Source organism: Eulemur rufifrons, chromosome 15, assembly GCF_041146395.1.
Source record: "Eulemur rufifrons isolate Redbay chromosome 15, OSU_ERuf_1, whole genome shotgun sequence".
Classification (NCBI taxonomy): Eukaryota; Metazoa; Chordata; class Mammalia; order Primates; family Lemuridae; genus Eulemur; species Eulemur rufifrons.
Window position 1 is genome coordinate 22,216,292 of NC_090997.1, and position 21,410 is coordinate 22,237,701.

The following is a 21,410-nucleotide window of genomic DNA, read 5'->3' on the forward strand; positions in this document are numbered from 1 at the left end:
AGTTAAGAAAGACTTTCTGGGTGTCAGAGAAAGAAGGTGTATTATCGTAGGTGAAAATTTGAAAGTAGAGACACCTTGGAAAAGGAAAATCAAGCAGTCTATAAAGGAAATCTGTTTAGGTTATTTGTGTTAGATATGTGAATTATGGTGCTATTAATGTCATTTTGGATATGAAATATATGTCATTTTGAGCTACTAGTAATGGAGATGAATAAATGTAAAAGTAATAGTTGGCATGTATCTGAAAACATTTGATTACAGAATTCTAACTGATCTTAATTTCCTTCTTTTCAAACACCAGATACATCTCACTACTGCATGAATGGACATTTGAAAGTGCCATAGTCAAATGCTTGCAACCATGGAGACCTCATCCTTGCTGTCCTCATTGAATGATGAGTGTAAATCTGACAACTACATTGAGCCGCACTACAAGGAATGGTATCGAGTAGCCATTGATACTCTAATTGAATATGGGTTAGAAGCATATCAAGAATTTCTTGTCAAGGAACGAGTCTCAGACTTTCTAGCTGAGGAAGAAATTAACTACATTTTGAAAAATGTCCAGAAAGTTGCACAAAGTACAGCACACGGTACTGATAATTCCTGTGATGATACCTCATCTTCAGGGACTTACTGGCCTATTGAGTCTGATGTGGAAGCTCCAAACCTTGACTTAGGCTGGCCTTATGTGATGCCTGGACTCTTAGGGGGAACCCATATAGACCTCCTCTTTCATCCACCAAGAGCACACCTACTTACAATAAAGGAGACTATTCGGAAGATGGTAAAAGAAGCCAGAAAGGTAATAACATTCTATTTTGAAATGAAAAATTTGAAACATGTACAAAAGTGCAGAGTGGTATAACAGATATGTATATTAATAAAATAATCTCTGTATTTATAACATAAATCTGAGAGAGTGGCATTAGGTCCCTGTTAAAGAACGAGATTTTTCTTCTCTTAATGTACCCAAAAGACCTTCCCCAGAAGGCTAAGGTATATGGGCTGGATATAAGGTGCTTTGACACTTTCATAAATTTAAAACACCTACATTTTTCTTACTCCCTGAAAGGAAATATGTTGGTGGATCTGGTGAAGTTCTCTTTGTTCTTAGCAGGACAGAGTACTAATTCTTGCTTTGAATGTTTTATGCTATTAAATAAACCATAGGTTAATTAATCTATTTCCTGAGTGGTATGGAAATAGTATAAAATCAACTCGATAATGTAAGATTCTAAAGTAAGTTCCTGATATATTTAGCATTTTAAGGCCTTACTGCTCTTTATTATATATTTATATTGTTTTATACATCTCACAAATCCTATTTTAGAACTCAAAACTATAGAAATTTTCTTTTAATCATTCAATAAAATTTATTGAAAATTTTCTTTGTACACAGCACCATGACAGGCAATTTGTAGAATACAATAAATTCTCCAAGCTCAACCTAGAGTTTTAAAATGTTATGGACAAAAGGTTTTGATTTTTAGCTTTAATAAATTGTCTATTTTTTTAGCTACAAAAGATTAGACAATAGAGAAATTTAGCTCTAAAAGGGACCTCCGGATGCGCATAGATATGACATTGCTTTCTTCTGTGTCAACAAGACACAGAAATGCTTGAAAAACCATGCTTTTATGAAGTACAGAAATGTAAGACCCTTGAAATTTGCAGTGACATGGTAGTTTGTAAGACAGGCAACTAAAAGCCTAGCAATCATGCTAGGGAGACACAATGTTCTGAGGCTAATGTCAAAGGTAGGCTTTGCAAAAATAAAGTGATTTTTTCCCCAAACCTTTTGAGCTGAAATAACCTGACTTTATATCTGTGTTAACTTCTTTAGCAGTATCATATTCATAAATTCTAATCTACTCCAATTGTTAAAAAATTAGCTATGGAATCTGGCACACAGGAAGTGGCCAAACTTTTATTGAATTAATTGAACTGTCAATTCAATTTTCTGAATTGAACCATGAGTATATTTTAAACTATACTATCTTGTGCTCTCTGAACAAATGATACAATTATATTTTGTAAAACAACAGAACTAAATTCAAGAATAAATACGAGTCCTTATAATAGCAAAATAATAAATATCAAGCACTAACATTTGCTAATTTCTATTTGGGGACACAATATGCTTTTGAACCAAAATGTTAAAGGAAAATTGAAAAAAATACATTAGTGAAGATTAAGATGATTATTGTAGTAACTTAGTCGTTATATATTTGTCAGCCTACACCATAACTAGTTTCCTTTGGGGCATTGCATTTCTGTGATGTAAAATGTTCATTCAGGAGCTATCGTAAGTTTTTGACTAGCACTCACTGGAAACTATTAGTCATGACTGTTTGATATAGGTTTCTTACTAATCTGTCAGCTATGTATTTAATGAGTGTCTAAAAGTAAGTATCCTCTACCTGGTCATTGTCTGCTGGGAACTCCCACTTGAATTAGCAAGCTGAGGAAATTAAAGTCTGTACTATAAAATAGTGATCTAATGTTCTGCTTCTCTTCCATAAAATCAAAGTGGCATAAAATAAGAAACAATTTTACTTTTATTTGATTTACATACATATATCTAAGCTGAAGTCAAAGAAATAATTTTAGATCTTGTAAATTGAGTATATTGTAATTGAATATAAATCATAACAGATAACTTAGTTGTTGGTTTTTAAAGCATTGGAGAATGTGCTAGTTGCTCCCCAGATGCAATAAATATTGAGTTCAAACTGGCTATATATATGCATGGAATGTATATTTCTCAAGTATTTTGGAAGTTTCTTCATGTCACCATGTTTATTTAAAGGTTTTTGAAGGATCAAGTATTCTGAAAAAAAAGTTATTGACCCCGTTTTTTAAAAATTAATATTTTTTTATCTTATAACTGGACAAACTCCTGTGAAAACTTTTAAAAGGAGAAGAGCAAATATTATGAAATAAAAGCTTGTCAGAACACATTGTTTTTTAAAGATTAAATATGGTTTTCACGACTATCATTTACTCAACAGATAAATCACATTATCCTTCAGAATCAATGGTAGCCTAGTAGTCATCAGGATAAACTTTGGTTTTGAACTCTTTTCAGAGGATAAATTGTCTTTATTGGTAGCTCAGTGAATTGTCATCCCCATTATAAATGGGATGATCTTTTTTTCATAAAGTGTCTGAAAAATATATATTTTAGTAGGGATAGAATAAAGTTTCTTGCCTCCACATATCTCAGGGAGATTCTTTTGGTAATCACCATTGTAAAACTCTGTGGAGATATGAGGCCAAACAAGTAGGGCTAGGAACCAGCAAAGCAGAACCCAAGAATTGATCCCAGATAAGAATTTAAATCCATTTTCACTGTTCTGTTTGCAGTTGAGATAAGGTACTTATGAAAATAAATGCCATTTTGTGGAAAAATCTTAAATTAATGAAAAGATTCCAAAAGCAGTCTGCTTAGAGGCCAAACATTTGAAGTCTGATTACAAGCATCAGCTTAACCTTCCAGTCCCTTGTGAAAGGAATTAAAAATTATACTGTATTCCATCTGTCTTTACCGGAAATATCTGAAATATTTTGTGTTTGAATTTCACTAATTTATATGCTCTTATTTCTAACTTAAGTTATATAGAATCCAAATCATTTTGTTTTAAACAAGCAGAACGTGATCTTCATAGGATTTCAAAAGTCTGTTGGTTTTTTCATTAATTTTATTTTTGCCAATTGTCACTTAGAAGTTGTTTAGAGGATTTTTTTTTCTTTCTGTTACTTATTTTTGCTTATGTTTGCTTATTTTGTTTGAGAATTTTCCTTTGGGAAAATCTAATTATAGATAATATCTTACTTGTGCCCTAAAGGGACATATTCTAATTTACTGGCTCTTTTTTTTCCCCCCCATCCCTTTCTATTTTTCAGTATGTTGTTGACAGAATTACATTTGGGTCAACTTTGTAAAGTCTGATAGTGTCTAGCAAGACTTTTCCCATGTAATTATTTGTCTCCCAAGAAGTGTTCCCAAGATGATATATGCATATATTCCTAATTACTGTGAACTCCCCTTATGAAAACATCCCCTCTAATTACTTAAAAAAGTCATCTTTCATTAAAGTAATTTGTTTCCTAGCCACTCACTGGTACGTAAAGTTATAACTTTGGATCTAAATGTTTCTCCAGAATGTTGTTTGCATCTCTGTTTCCTAATCGTAGGCTAGTTTCTTTTGTGAGAAGTGAATCTTACTCTTGTGAAATACGGAATCAAAAAGACACATAAGCAAAAGTCTAGTGAGAATTAGGCCAGAGTAATTCTGTACCACATCACCTGAGTTCAGGGCTGGGTTCCTCCCTGAATCACTGTTCCTGGGTGTGTCTGTTATGGCTTTGGGAGTTATTAGTAATATAGAGAAATATTAACTCTTGATTGGCCCCACAGATGCAAAGGGGAAGATGAACAGATGATGGGGACTCTTTCCGGGTGTCAGCTGGTGTTATAAAAGTAGTCCTAGAGGCTTGGTCACCAGGACTCTACACCGACTGTGGCATTAAACAGGTCTTTGTACCTCCCCAGGCATCTTCATTTATTCAGGGAAAGATATGAAGCAAAAGCCTTTTAGTGTTTTTTAAATCTAGTGTCCCTATCCAAATCTCTAATATTGCTTACCAATTTAAGATTGTTTTAATGTGGTATATGCCTTCCTAAATTAGTTCTTGATAGGAACGATTTTTATTGTGTCATAGCATGTTACTTCCATCTGTATCACTTTCACTTTGCAACCATATCCTGCCCAGCTAAGTGACATTTATATATTTATCAGTGCCTTCTTTAGACTAAAATTATCTCTGTCCTAATGTTCCCAATTTTTATTAAGAATTTCTTCTCTGCTCTGTCCCCGTTGCAACTCCCACTCTGAATCCTTTCATTCTTTGAATTTGAGTCAAAATTAATTTTTTTCCAGGAAATATATTTTGCTTAGTCAGATTTAATGACCCTACTATTCTGTGACATTAAGTTGAACATCTCTGAATAAAATATTATATGTTAATATATATTTAGGTTTGAGTGTGTATTTGTGAGAGTGAAGGAGGGAAAAAGAGAGGGAGGAGCAGGAAGGAAATATGGAGGGAGAGAGGAAGGGAAAGAGGGAAGATGGAAGGTTGCAGAAAGGGAGAGTAAGGGAATATGGGAGGGAGATAGGAGAGAAGGAAGGGGGAGAGAGAGAGAGAAAGAGAGAGATATTGTTAAAATTGCACTGACTTTACCATGCCACCTATTGCTGTGTCTGTATGGGAATACTTTCTTTATGCCAAACTCCTGGTGCTATGCAGAGAGATAATATGTCCTACATTTTTTTCAGTTCGTTCATCTGCTTGCTTCCTCCACTATTGCCAATAACCTTGATGATATTAAGTTGCTATTTTTAATGCACTTACTTAGTGGAGAGAGGGAGGAAGGTGCCATATAGGGACTTTTTAACCTTATTGCAAGACAGTTTTGTGCTTCCTTGATTGATTTGATAAGTTTTATGGACAAGAATTATAGACTCTTTTTTTTTTTCTTTTAATTGCCCAAATTCTATTTTTTTTTTTTTTTTTTTTTAAGAGGCATCATGGAATGGTATGAAGACTCTGAATCTTGGAGTCAGTAAGGGCTGGGTTGAATCCCAGCTCAACCAGCTCTTCATGTTAGACATGACAAATGCAATCTCTCAGAGCTTTATCTTTCCCATCTGTGAAATATGCTAATACTTCATAGAATCCTTGTGAGAATTGTATGAAACAGCTGACACATCTAACACGACACCTACTGTGCTATTTAGCACCCTGTGAGTGGTACTGAGGTTCTTCCCCCCTTCCTCTCCCTCTTTTCTTCCTCCTCCCCTTTTACTTCCTTCCCCTTCTCCTATGTCTACTATATTATTCCTGAACTTAATTTTGTCAAAGAAAATCCATCTGTTTATATTTTTCCATCATTGTGACTTGGCATTTGTTCTTTTAAAGTGAGAACAATCTCTGACCAAATTTAGTATTTAATAAGACAGTATCTTACTAGGAATATCAACTAAGATTATAAGCTATTTTTCCTGAAAAGACTTAAACATATTTCTCAGTTACCATAATGATTATGTATACTTCATCAGTTGCAGAGCAACACAGTTTTTTCCAAATGTTATTGCTTAGAAGGCTCAAATAGGGAAAATATTGATTAAAGATAAGTATGTTCAAAAATAAGACCTCCTGTGAAGATAGTTCAGATTTATATATTTTATGTTCAGGGTGGGCAAAAAGGTATTTTCCTTTGTGGAAAACTATTAAATGTTGAAGAAAAAAATGCTAAACCATAGTTTCTTACTTGAAGATTTGAAAAGATCCAGAGCTCTGGTAAAAAGCTAAAGGAGAGGGATGTGTTCTATAGAGCAAGAGGAAAAAAATGATCATTTCTTTTTCATCTAGAATTTAAAAAATAATTGTATTGAAATTTTAAATAAAGACATTATGAAAGGGTTCTATGTTTACATGAAAGAATAAGATTTTGTAAATTTTTAAAGTTCATATTCATTATAGACCTCACATCTTGGTATCAAAAGTTGGCTAAGTATCTTGTAGGTATTATTACTTACTGAAATATTTCTGACATAATTCTAAAGGGGATAAGGAATATTATTTAATGCCTACCCTAATTCATCCTTTTAGCTTAAAGACTTCTGGTTTAGTGATAGCGGTGCTATTATATGCTTTGTGGAAGCAAAAATTCTGAAAAGTATGAAAACACGAAAATTTGTATGAGATCTCCAACCTGGTTGCAGACCGAACTCATCAGTAACTTATAAGTTTCAGATGTTTTACTCTATAGTATATTATCTGTAAAATCTAAATATCATCCATGAATTTTATTTTTTAACAGATTTTCACTTAAAACTTGGCAATTTAGAAAGGAGTTTAGCTTTAAATAGAAAAAAATACAGTTACTTGTAGGTAACAGTAAATTTATCAGAGACTTTGCCTAATTAATAATCACCTGTATCTCTATTAATAGTTGGGAAGAAAAAATTTTAAATGTGAATTATATAGAAGTACATATGGTTTATCTGATGAAGAGAAATGTTTTAAGACCATTTTCTCTAATCAATTATTACTTTTTGATACTCTTAAATTCTCTTTTTTTCCGAAATGAGCTGTGAGAAACAGTTCCTGTGGGGACTGCCATGGAGTATACAGTCTTTCTGCTGTACCTTGAGGGATTATTGACTATGGCACAAGATTTAGTTCTGTGTATTCGGGGATCTCTGAAGTATGATGCTTATTTATTATGATTGTTTATGTTTACTCATATTCTTTCCTGCCACAAGTTTAAAATAAAAACCAAATGCTTATTTAGTTGTTTAATACTTATTGATATGTGTACTATTTTTCTGATGACACACCTTTCTTTAGTAGTTTATTGAATTGGTGAAGCTAATTGGCATCATAAAACATTTTCACAAAATACTGAGCTTTTCTAATGCCTAAATAACACCTAAATTCCAGAGGGTTAGAAGTTAACAGTTTTACAGACTCAGATGTTTTCGGGGCTAAGCTGGGAAAACAACTCTGAAAAGGAGAAGGAGCAGGTGATATTCCAATAGGGCATTAAAGGGACAGGGGCAAAGAGGAGATAAGTTGATTTCAGGCTTCTTGTTCAAAATTATTATAGAAGTGATAAGCTTAGGACCTTAGGTACACATTGAGGCATCTTATCAAAAGTTAACTTCATGAGAATAAGAACATATTACTCTCCTTGTCTGTCCTCTCAATGATATGTAAAATGTAATGGAGTTTGCTGTGGGAGCCTTTTGAGATGATGAGGGCTGTAACACCAGACTGACTTTGTATTTAAAGGATTCTGCCTGCTATTCTATAGTTGCTACAGATCCATCATGTGATATATGCTTTTATATCAATCATTGGTGTCTTTTAACTAGTCACTCTTCAAATTATCTTGAAAACATTGGTTGACTTTTATCATCAGGACTGGAGCTATCACCTGATTTTGAGTAATGGATTTATATTATATAATCTAGTAACAATAGCAGGTAATACAGTTTGAGCACTTATGTGTCAGGCACGGTGCTAAGCCCTTTACATGCATTGTCTTAAGTTGACCTTCACAACAACCCTGTGAAATATGTACTTTCATTATCCACATTTTACTGATGAATAATCTGCTTTCTGATGATAGATATGACTTCAGTAAGTGGTAATGGAGCGTAGTAATGATCATAATTGGAAAGTAGTAGTGACCCAACATTCCTAAATGGGAAAGACCTGATTGAGAGGGTCTAGCATTGAAATCAGTAGATTGAGATGTAGAAACATTGGTTTCCATATAAACCACATACAGGGACATCATTGGGTTATTACTAGAAGTCCTAAGTAACTCACCGGGAACTGACAGGTTATGGTAAGTAGATGAGGTGTAGTGCTTAGAATGCAGACCAAATCAGGAGGTACTGAAAAGAAATGAGTTCTCTAAGTTCAAATATCGGGGAAATTTGAAGCAGGAAAAAAAGGACAGTCAGATAATGAATGAAACTGTCCTTTGGTTTCTGCTGGGCTCAACTATGAGGGAGATTAGTTGGTTTTTCGCCAGCCTCATAGATTAAAAGTATGGCAGGCCATTTATTCATTTAGCAAATATTTATTTAGTGCCTACTGTATGTCAGGTACTATTCTAAATTCTGGGAATATATATAAGAATACCAAAGAAACTCTGCCTGCCCTTAAATGAAGCTTACATACAAATGGGAAGAGCATAATAAGGAGCACAAGGGAGGAAAAAACCAAAACACAAGTATAGTTGGTTAAAGGAAATTAGCGGTGGTAGTGGGAGGTAGTTTGCAATTTTAAATAGTGTGTTCAGAGTAGGCTTTAAGAAAGTGACATTCGGGCCAAGATTTGAGGAAAGAAGGAATAGGCCTTGCATATATTTGTGGGCAGAACACAACCCACATGGTGGAAGCTTTAGACAGGGACATGGCTTCTTGTTTGTTAAAGGAACAGCAAAGAGGCCGGTTGCTAGGCCTAAAAGAGCAAAGGAAAGATGAGGAGAAGATGAGTTCAGAGAGGTGATGTGAAAGCCAGACATTGGGGGTCCTCATGGGCCATTATAAGGAACTTGGCTTATACTTTGTAAATTGGGGATCCACTAGAGAATTCTGAACAAAAGACAGGCATGATCAATTTCAAACATGCTATATCTTAAAAGGATACTTTTAATCTGACTGTGGTATTGAAAATTGACCATAGGGGTATAAGAATGAGCATATCAGAGACTGTTAAAATAATTCAGGTGTGGGATGATGGTGTCTTAGCTGGTCAAGGTGGTGGCAGTAATGGCTAGGCTTTGGATATATTTTGAAGATAGTTAAATGTGGGGTATGAAATAAGTTAAAGGTTATAAGATGACTTAAAAATTTCTGGCCTGAGCGATTGGAATAATGGCGTTGTCATTTGAAGTTGGCATCAGAGACATCAAAGTTGGGATCAGAAAGCAGGCACAAGGAGTTATAGGGGCCTTTAAGTTATCACTTTCACCACAGCCTTGGGATGGTTGACCCATAACCCTGGCCACTGAGACCCAGGCCACAGACATGTCCAGGTGTCTCTAGATTAGGGTTCACATTAGAACTCAAACACAATGACTATACTTGGAGAACAGTCCCGAGGACCCTGAGATCCTAGGGGAGAAACAGAGCTGGAAGTAACTTGGATAAGATTCAGATGCAAAGGAGTGGGTAAATACAGAGTGTGAGATAAGAACAATACTGATTAGATGCTAACCCAGGACCTAATAAAACAGATTATCTACCCTGCTAAGCAGCAGAACCTCCCAACACTTAGTCTTTTTCAAACAAACTTTACAGGCAGTTATTACACAATTTCCCTATGCTGGGTCAGGTGAGTGAAAGATACAGAATAAGAAACTGGGCAAGTGTCACGCAGGTCACTTTTTTGACAGGCCTTTTGGGATGAATAAATTTTGAACAATATGAGATGTATGGTGGAGAGCTTGGCATTTTCAAACAGGGAATGTGGGAGAAGTAGAATAGGGCAGGAAAAAAGGGAGGTAGGGTTGTTGAGAGATGTTGATTGAATCCCACTGGAGAGGTGCTTCTATCTGACTTTGTAGAAGTGAATGGTGGGGAGTCATGAAATGTTTTTTGAGTAAGACAATGATGTCATCAAACCTTATCCTGGACATATTGACATCTTGTTTTGGTTAGTTAAAACATAAAGAAAAATATAAAGCAGGTTGTAACATGTGTTGGGACAATAGTCAACAGCAAGCTAGCCATAGGCTGAAGCTGACTAACGTTGAATAGAAAATGAAATGTCTTCTTGAAGTGAGAATATAGCTTCAGTTTCCTGCTAGAATACGAAAAAGTATAACTACTTAATCCCGTATCTTAAAGAAACTGCTTTTTTTTGTCTTAAAGCTATTTTAAGATGTCTTAATTTTCTGATTTTAAGTTAATAAAATTTATTTCTGTGCAAAAAAAATTCAACTATATACACATAGTTTAATTCTATATATGCTTATTGAGTCCTTGCTGTGTGCAAGGCACTCTGTTATGTCATACAAATAGAAAAATAAACACTGCAAGTGATTTAGAGTCTAATATTTGAGGGATGTGATGATTTATGGGAAATAAATAAGTAAAATCCTGTGGGTGCATGAGCATCATCCAAATGACCTATGTATTATAAAGGGTCTGGATTTTTCTTTCCACCTTTTTACTCTATGGTTTATCAGAGGATTATAGAGATACTTCTTGAAATTTCAAAGTAGAAAAATTATGATCCAGATAAAATACTTACAAAATATTTGCTAGCAAACACATGTTACTAGTCTAACAAACGTATACATTAGAGGTCTAATTTTTCTTATTATCAGAGTACATATATTCTTCAGAGAAAATAGGGGGAAATACAGAAAGGGTTAAGGAAATAAAATTCAATCATAATCTCCCAGTAGAGATAATCATTGCTAGTAATGTTAGAAAATTTTCTTCCCTGTTAAATAGATGAATAGAGAAATACATGTACACACATTTGTGTGTGTACATGTATTTTAATGCCTTATTTAAATCTCTGAAATAGAATATTCATATGCAATATACTTGAGATCATGTTACATATATAAAAAAAAAGCCTCCTGTCTTTTTTCACTTAGAATTTTTCCTATAGTAAAATAATTGATTTTCCTGTTCTAAAATGCAATGGTATAACAAAATAAGGGGCAGCAGGAGTTGCCTTGTCTATGGGGAATTTGAAAACAATAATAAGATTGACAAGAAGGCAGTCTGCTTTTTGCTACAGCGTGTGCTACCAATTGTAAATAATATCAGTGAAAATGTACTTTTCCTCATTCCCGCTACCTCTATCCATCTGTAGTACTCATCTCCCTACCCCTTGGTATGCCAGTGCTGATATGATGAAGTTCTCATGGTAGTAATCGTTTAAAAATTAAAAAAGCCTCATAGCTGTTTTGTATAAAAGTAAGAAAAATTAGTAAGGGTACATTTTCTTTCAAAAGTGAAAATTTTCCTTTGGGCTATATTAATTTATTAATCACATTTTGATTTTTTACCCCACAAACTCAAACACAAGCAATATTTCAAACAAGTAAATAAACATAAAAGGCAAAAACATTGACATTTGGCTAAATATCAATCCAATATGTGCTACTAAAAAATCCATAATCATGAAAAAAAATCAGTATGTGAGTCATAGTAGTCATATTTCAGCTTGCTGAAATCCTGGAGCAATTACTGGAAAAAAAAAAATTGAGGTTTGTGACCACATACTCTTTACAAATGGGCCCTGAGAAATTAAGAAAGTTCAAAAGTCTAAAGTTACTCAATTGATTAGTAACTGTAAGGATAGTATTTGGGCATGTGGACTTCTAAGACTGTTATAGCAAGCTGCTTTTCTAGTGGGAAGGAGAGATATAATTTATTCATTAATGACACTAATAATATTTAATGTTTAGTGCTATGTTCCAGGCAGTGTTCTAAGCACGTTATATGTACTAACACATTTATCTTCACAATAGTTCTCTAAGACAGGTACTTCTTTTTCCCCCTTTCAGAAGTGAAGAACAAAGAAGTGAAATGATTTATACTAGGCTTTAGAAGTAGGAAGTGGAAGGTCTGGTATATTTGAGCCCAGGTAGTGGTCTCAGGCCTAGCCTGCTGGGGTTTTTAATCCTTGTACAATTAGCTCTGATAGACCACTCCAGGCTGGCATGATGCAAACCAACTGAATGCTCACGACAACCTTTTGTGCAGGTGCTCTTACATTTAATTCCTGGTTATCTGCCAGATGGAATCCAATTCATAAGCATGGCACATATGACTCTCTTTTTGCTGAGAGTCCTTACCTTTGTGCTTCATCTCCTTCTACTCACTTCTCCTCTGCTACTGAATTGCCATCCTCCGGGCCTCCCATGATAGAAGGCATTCCTTCCTAATTTTGTATATGGGTTATTCCTCTACTTGGAGCATCCTTTCCCATTTTTGGCATTCCATTCATCTTTTAAAATCCATGTGAAATTTTACTTGTTTGGGGAAGCTTTAATCAGTTCCCTTACCAGACTTTGATTACTCATCCTCTATATTATTGTCACCTTTGTACTTATCCTTTGATTTTAGATAAGATATATTCTCCATTTTGTCATAGGACCCATAAATCTTCGGTAATAGTTTTTTTTTTTCCCCTTAAGTTATCACCTTTATAAATTGATTTACAGGAATTTTTTAATGCTATATATGAATTCTTTGTCAGAAACACATGTTGCAGATATTTTCTATGGCTTTTTCATTCCAATACTAGTATTTTTCATGAATAGAAATTCTTAATTTCAATGTAGCCCAATTTTTTAATCTTTTTTTAAAGGTTAGCTATTTTTGAGTTTTATTAAGGAAATATTTGCCTACCACAAGATCAAGAGAATATTCTCCTTTATTGGCCTCTAGAAGTTTGTCTTTTATATGCAAGTTTATAAGTCCTTTTGGTATTGACTTATGAGTATGATGTGAAGTCAGAGTCTATTTTAATTTTTGCATGAATATCCAGTTGACTTAGAACCGTTTATTGAAAAAGTCTTCTCTTTCATGCTGTATTGTAGTGTCAGTCTTGTCATGACTCAAGTGACCACTTATATATGGGTATATTTCTGGACTCTATTTTGATTCATTGATTTATTTGTCTATCCTTGTTCCAAGACCACATGTCTCAGTATAGCTTTATAGCAAGCCTCTCTATTTGGTAGTGTAAATCGTCCAGCATTGTTGTTCTTCAGTGTTGCCTTGGCTGTTTTAACTCCTTTGCTTTTCTATAGGAGTTTTAGAATCATCTTGTAAATTTTCGAAGAAAAATTAGTGCTGGGATTTTGATTGGATTGCATTGGATGTATAGAGTAGTTTGAGCAGATTTCAAGTTCACAATATTGAGTCTTCCAATCCATGAACTAGGTGGATTCTTTTATTTAATTAGTTATGTTTAATTTCTTTCTGTAAGATTTTATTGTTTCCTGCATATAGGTCTTGCATATCATTTGGTTGCTTTATTCCTAATTTGTTTTTATTCTGTTGGAAATGATACTTTGAAATTTTCTGTTCTAGTTGTTTTTTTTTCTTCTTTGCTAATATATAGAAATATAAGTTTTTAATATATTCACCTTGGATTCAATGACTTGATATTTACTTATTAATTTTAATAGTTTATGTATAGATTATTTTGGATTTTCTAGATATATTATCTGTAAATAATGGTAATTTTATTTTCTCTTTTCCAACCTATGTAACTTTTAAATCTTTTGATTAGTGCATTGGCTAGGTGCTCCATTACAATTCTTAATATAATATTAAATGTAAATAATATTTACTATACATTTCTTAAAAAGAAACTATCTTATAAAGGAAGTTCTATTCCTATTTGGAGTTTTTATGATGAATCATTGTTGGTCATATGATTCTTTTCTTTTATTCTGATAATTTTTTTAAGCTACATTAATTGATTTTCTAGGAATATATCACTAGTGCAATCCTGGAATTAATTTGGGCTGGCTGTGATATATTATTCTATTTATGTAATGCCAGATTATGTTTGCCAATATTTATGCATTTTGTGTTTATGTTCAGGAAAAATATTGGCTCATAATTTTCTCTATTTTTTACTAGTCAGTTTGTAGTATCACAGTTATCCTACTCATATAATGATTTTTTTTTTTTTTTTTGCTTCTTATTCTCTGAGAGAGTTTGCATAAGATTTCTACCTTGAATTTTTTTTTTTTTTTTTTTTTTTTGAGACAGAGTCTCACTCTGTTGCCCTGGCTAGAGTGAGTGCCGTGGCATCAGTCTAGCTCACAGCAACCTCAAACTCCTGGGCTTAAGCGATCCTACTGCCTCAGCCTCCCGAGTAGCTGGGACTACAGGCATGCGCCACCATGCCCGGCTAATTTTTTGTATATATATATTTTAGTTGTCCATATAATTTCTTTCTATTTTTAATAGAGACGGGGTCTCACTCTTGCTCAGGCTGGTCTCGAACTCCTGACCTCGAGCGATCCACCCGCCTCGGCCTCCCAGAGTGCTAGGATTACAGGCGTGAGCCACCGCGCCCGGCCAAGATTTCTACCTTGAATATTTGGAAAGATTTACCAATAAAGCCATTTGGGCTTGAAGTTTTCTTTATGAGGAGATTTTTGATTCCAGGTTTAATTTCTTCAGTAGATTAAAGACCATTCAGATCATTCAGATTTTCTCTCTCTCTTTTTTTTTTTTTTTTTGCTATTCATTTTGGTAAGTTATGTTTTTATAGAAATTTGTTCAGTACATCTAAGTTTTTCGTATATATTCACTTAAAATTGTTTATAGTGCTGCCTTTTTATATTTTTGTAAAAGCAGACCTATTCTAATTCAATCAACAGAAATTTTAGGATTTATTTACACAATTTCACAGTAGCAGAATTCCTGGAGCTCAGAGTCATAGATTTCCCAGAACTTAGTTTCACATTAAAGTGTATGTCCACATTGTTTTATTTTTAAGAGTGAGATCGAAGAAATTGGGAGTGCAAACAGGTGCTTTAAAAGAACACTGCAGGACATGTGACCCAAAGAATGCACTCATCAGTCACACCTAATTCTGACAAAAATTCTTTCCTCAACTCCAGAGGTAGAAAAAGTACATTCCTCCCAACCCCCCTTGTTACTGCTGAAGAAACTGCTGCATATTGCTGTCAGCTGTGTATCAGTACATTACGTTTATGTGATCAATGAGAGGAAACAAAGATAAGATCAGTTTAAAAAATCGCATGTTTATCATTTGCCTAACATTCAAAACTGGACTGAACCTCTTGTTCCCCTTCCTTGGATAATGCCCTGATGCTTCCTTCCTGGTAGGGGATGTTAAGGGTGAACATCCCACTTTTCTAACGTCAGAAGCACACTTTCAGCTATCCCTACTTCTAATCTGTTTTCTTGAGAGAAAATAAAATCTATGATCTTGAGCCACCTGCAATTTTATTACTTTAATTTTTATGCCTTTAATTTGTATTTCTGGTTATTTCTCTGCTCCTCTCCAACACAACACTCCTCAGAGTGAGTTACTCGCCGCCATCTTGCTACTGTCTCATGCTGACATTCTTCATTTCTTATTATTTTACTCTTACACATTTTTTAAGAAGTAGTTTCCATCATGTGTCTCTACTTCCTTATTTCTCTCTCCTCCCAATCCTGCGGTCTGAATTTCACTTTCCTTCCTCTCCTAACCTGGTGTCTCAGGTTACAATTGTCCACATGGTCAAGACATGCCAGCGACCTTTTAATATCCCTTAGTCTCTTCTTCTCTGTAAATATTGTCTGCCTTTAATTAGCTTATAATTGGATATTTCTCTCTCTCTGTTCTTTTCCTCTCTCTCCAACTGTTGTTTCTTAATTTCCTTTGCTCTTTATGGAGCTCCTGAAAGAGAATGTTTCATGATTTTTATCCTTGGATTCATTCTCTCTTTACCTTTTATTCCTTATTGCTGCTTTCTACTGCCATACTTTTGGCCACTATTGCTGTTTACAGTCCTGGTGTGGCCTGTCCTGAATGCCAGCCTAAAGTTTAGCTGACAGTCCAACATCTTTGCCTATATGGCCCACTGGCATCTGAAATGCAACATGTCCAAAGTAGAAGCTAAAGTTTAAGAAGCTCACTAAACCCTTTCTCCTATTTTCTCTCTGTGAATGGCATCATTACATTCTTCGACATCAAAGCCTCAAAACCTTGGAATCAGATATGATTCTTTCCTCTCTCACTACATACCCTCAATTTTGTCATCAAGCACTGGGTTTTAGACTTTCACCCTGCCTGTCTCCTCCTAATGCTCTCCGTTGCTACCACCCATTTTCTGCCATCTATTTTTCACGATAAACTACAGCAGTTCCTTTAACTTATCTTGCTACACAACTCTGCTTTCTCCGGAATTCCTATGGTTACTTGCCTGAATGATCACTGACTATGTCATCTTTTTCTGATTATAAACCTCTGTATCTTTGCAAACTACAAGTCCCACAGAAGTACTGGCCTTTCTAGATTTGACATACTACTTTTTCTGCTTCTGATCTTTTCCTTTACCCTTCTCTATTCCAAAAATATTCTTCTTAATCTCCACCTATTAATATTGTATATATTTTTGAACAGCAAATTTAAATGTTACATGTGATAATTTTAAATTATGTCCACAACTCTTCGACAGTCCTCCTTCCAAAAGGTGGAACCTGCTCCCTTCCCCTTGAGTGTGGGCTGGGCTTCGTGGCTCCCTTCTGATGGATAGAACTTAGCAGAAGTGATGCCATGTCTAGATTACAAAGGTCTCATTCTTCCCTCTTGCTCTCTTTTGGATTACCCTCTCTGGGGGAAGCCAGCTGCTGCATCATGAGGTCACTCAGTAGCTTATATACAGGCCCCTGGGGTGAGGAGCTGAGGCCTCCTACCAACAATCATGTGAATGAACCATCTTGGGAACAAATATTCTTTCCCAGACAACTTTAGATGACTGCAGTCTTGATTCATAAGAGGCTCTGAGTCAACACTGCCCAGCTAAGTTCCTCTCAAATTGCTCATGCACATAAACTGTGAGATAATAAACGTTTATTGTTTTAAGCGATCAAGTGTTGGGGGTAATTTTTCTGCAGCAATGAATAACTAAAACTGTGTTTTCTAGGAGGTCTGATCTCTCCTAGTGTGTTGATGCTACTCCTGAGAATTCTTGATGTACACCATTGACATGTTCCTTGTCACAGTCTATTCATGTTGTGGTTATTTGTTAATACATTTTATGATTTGGTGTGTTAGGGCAAATTTTGACAAGTCTATACTGTTTAATAAACCCTGTACATAAATAAAAGCTTAAGATAGGAGCCAAATTTCTCAGATCTATTCGGTCTCTTAACACTACATATTTTGGGAGATTTCTAGGTGTGAATGTTTATCATCACCTGGTGGTTCCTAAAAGACAGTCTTATCATCATGAATTTCACATTTCTGATTATGATATATATCTGACATACATGAACTAATTAAAGCATCATGATTCTACTAAATCAAGTAACATACAGAGCCAATGTCTAATACATTATTCTTTTTTACAAGAACCTAAAGTTTCGCACGAAGGGGTCTTGATTGCTAATATTTATATTTAGAGAAATATAAAAGGAGCCTCCAAAGAGTAATTTATAGTGCACATATGTATATGTGTCTATATTTAACATTACAGCCATCCTAGTTTTCTCTATTTTGGAAGTGATTTGACATTCTAATCACTTTTAAGTATTACAAGCGCTAAAAGATAATTGGTTCCTTCTCACCTTATTTTAACCTGAGTCAGTATGTTTTATTAGTCAACAACAGTATTATTTATTCCATGAAGTACGCTGTGTTCATTCCCATTTGGTCTTTTATGTTTTTCTATAGAGGGTTAATTTAAGGATGAGGGAGAAGCGTTCTTTCAGGGCTTATATTTAGCAGCATAACTTTTACGCTTTAATCACATAAATGCTGTATGTTTGTAGCCAATGGCCTTCAGTAATTGCAGTGTCCCTTGATTTAAGTGGCTCTCCAAGTGTTCCATATCTAAATCAGGAAACAAAGGGTCTGACAAGAATTTGCATAGTTAAGTCCGAGGATCTTTTTTTTCCTGATAGACTATAGAAAGATGGTACAGGTGGTCTATTTAGATTCTGATCAATCTCTTCATTTTGTTCAGGGTCACAGTCTCATAGGTACATTGGGAAAATATAATCTACTTTCTGTAACTTAACATATATGTATAGTGTCTGCCAAGAAAATGCACACACATGCCATGCAAAATGTACAAATACCATCTAGTTTATGCAGGTGTCTTATACTTGTGAGAACATACCTAAAGAGATTTTAATTAAGTATATGTGTCATCTTAGGGAACCTAAGAAATAGAATTCTGCAGGGGTTTGTCCTCAACCTTCTGGTGTTTAAATTAACAAATTTCATTTTTTACTGGAATAGAATACCAACCTTAAGCTTTTTTGTTTAGTAGATGACATATTGGAAAGGGTAATAGGCCCTCAGAATTTAGGATTCAAATACCGAATTGCTTGTTTGGCCCGAAAAGTATTAGAAATAAGCAGGGGCAAATCTGATGGTGTGCCTTTCAGAAAGAAACTTTAGAATGCACAGATGTCTGAGGCAGGCTGGCATAGTGGTTGTGAGCACAGACCCTGGATCCGTACTGCCTGGCTTTGAATCTCAGTTCTGTCACTTAGTTTTCATTATGTACTAGGTATTATGCTGCACACCTAAGAGAGTATTTCACTTGATCCTTAAAACCAGTTGTGGGGTAGGTATTATATTTCCATTTTTCAGATAAAGAGATTGAGATTTCAAGACGAATGTAGTGGATCCAAAACTGGAACCTAAGTCTCTGACTCCAAAGGCTAGGTCTTAACTCATTTATGACCAGGGCCTTTGAAAATACTTTAGTGTGTGGACTGTGTAACTCAGAAGGAATGTGGGAAAACAACAATGTCATCCAAAACCTAGATCAGTGAGAAAGAAGATGACAAAAAAATGTTGAAAGAATTATTAGTATTGAGCATGAAGAGAACAAATTTGGCTTAGCTGAAACAGCCATGTTCTTGGGAAGGTAGAGGGATAGATTCAATGCTGTTTCAAAGTCCCTTTAATTTTTGCTATTTTAGCCTTGCATAAAATTCTGTTGCACTTCCTTTAGGCTTGTACATTTCCTTTCTTAAGATATGTGTCTTTCTTATATCCTCAAGTAGATTTGCCAATTCGGTCTGGCTTTTACTAGTTTTTGTTTGTTTGTTTTTTACTTTTACAAGCAATATGTGTTCAAACACATTTGTTGCATCGGAGTACTTAAACACACACTCACATATCAAAGCATTACATATTCTGAAAATAAATGTAAATTCATGTTCATAGTTCAATGACACAGCACATAACATAGGTTAAAAACAAAACAAAAACAGGAAAACAACCATTGATTAAAATAACTTTATTAATTGTTTATACCAAAAGCATAATCCTAACATTCTACTTTTCTGGATTTGTCTGCCTTATTGTAGTATCCATCCACCTAGAATGATGCAAGAACCAAGAAATAAATCATCTAGTCTAGAACATCCAAAATAGTTGTGATGATGAACAAAAGCTTATTGGTGGAAAGTCCTCCTGGTCCTATTCCAGAGCGCATTTACCATTATTTCATACACAATTCAAGTAAGCTCCTTGATCTTCTTTCCAAACCTAGATCAGATTACAAGTATCAAATTAAAACACAAGAATCCATATTGACAAGAAAAGAAAGTGTTAGCTTGACATCTAACAGAAAAACAAGCAAGAGAAAAGCTATGAGATTCATGCAGAAGAGTACCATAAGCATAGCAGCACAAGTCCCTAGAATATAGTGACTGCCACTCTCAGTAGCCTTTAAAGTTGTCATTGTCTTAGAGTACACTTAAATAACACCAAATTTAAATTATGTTCTGTATACTATTTTTGAGAAGGCAGAGAAGAGTATTTTGTATTTAAAATTGAAAGAATGAAAATGACAAAAATATTTTGACACTTAAAGTCATATTTCTACAATCGTCAGGAAAACTTACCTGGTTTGAGCATATACATGTTAGCCAAAATCTTTGGAAGGAACTTCTTTAATCAACATCAATTGTATTTGTTGAAGATTAAGCACAATTGGATATTATAGTCAAGTCTAGATTCTTAGAAGTCATACTGAAACGGTAAGACTATAAAACAGTTGGAAAATATATTTGGCACCATCCTTGTTAGTATTTAGGTAGAAGCTTTTTCTGTTTCCTTTGCTGGAGTCTTCTTTTTTATCCTTGCTGCTGCAGCTGTTATTGTCACTGTTACATTCTTCTCCTTGTCCTCTCTCTGACGCCCTTTAAGTTACTACTTTCCAATAAACCTGGGGAGAGCTTTACCAGCTAATACTTCTGCTACGCTGGTATGGCAGTAACTCATGACGTGACCTAAAAGGGAAAAAAAAATACCATCTGGATAGCGAGGAAACCACAGATGGGAAACAGTCATGGGTACCATGATTACTCTAAAGCCATATTTATAATCTCCTTGCTGATAATGAAAGCCTTGATTGCATTGTTATATATGCATAGTAGTTTAATTGTTACAAATAGGAAAGCCCTTAAAAGAGATTAAAATTTCTGACATTAGCCTATATTTTATTCTCTACAAATAGAATATAGGGACAGAGGGCTCAGAAAATTTTCTTAAAACTTTTGACAGACATCTCAACAATAATTCCCATCTGAAAAATTCTGCAGATGTCTAAAAAAAAGCAAAAACAATCCAAAAACCTCACTATTAAGTTAGCTGTCAAAATCAGGTCAAAGTGTTTAATCTTTCATTTGGTAGATTTATATTCTGAAATTTTTTAGCCACACTTTCTTTTTATCTGAACTAGTAGGATAATGATTCAGTAAAAAAGAAACGTAAGCAACACTAAGATATCTAGCAGACGAAGAATGAAACAGGTCACGTGGCAGTTCACAACAGCAGTGCTTTTGGCAAGCAGGTAGGGATTAAACAAGTATCAAATAGAAATAGTGCCTCAACTATTTTCTAATCAGCCTTAAGACTTAAAAAATTTGGGTGTTATAATTACAGCATAATCAAATAAAACAATCAATTATTTGAGGCAAAGAGAAAACCTGAATGAATAAGGAAAACATCTGAATTACCATACATTTTTAACTAGCATTGTCAGAAATTTCAAAGATTATATCATTTATACTCCTTGCCTGTAACACATTTCTTTTCTTCCTCTATTCAGTTGGTCTTGGGGTGGCTAATGA

The 21,410-nt window shown here is 34.6% G+C and overlaps 1 protein-coding gene across 1 annotated transcript in view; it reads left to right on the top strand.

The window, feature by feature from the left end:
• The first annotated feature begins 361 nt into the window (after window positions 1-361).
• The window catches only part of FAM83B (family with sequence similarity 83 member B), a 56,425-nt gene continuing 35,376 nt past the window's right edge, over window positions 362-21,410 (top strand). Inside the window, exon 1 of the mRNA XM_069488704.1 lies at window positions 362-805. Coding sequence (XP_069344805.1) covers window positions 362-805 — 444 coding nt within the window. The remainder of the gene's footprint in view (window positions 806-21,410) is intronic.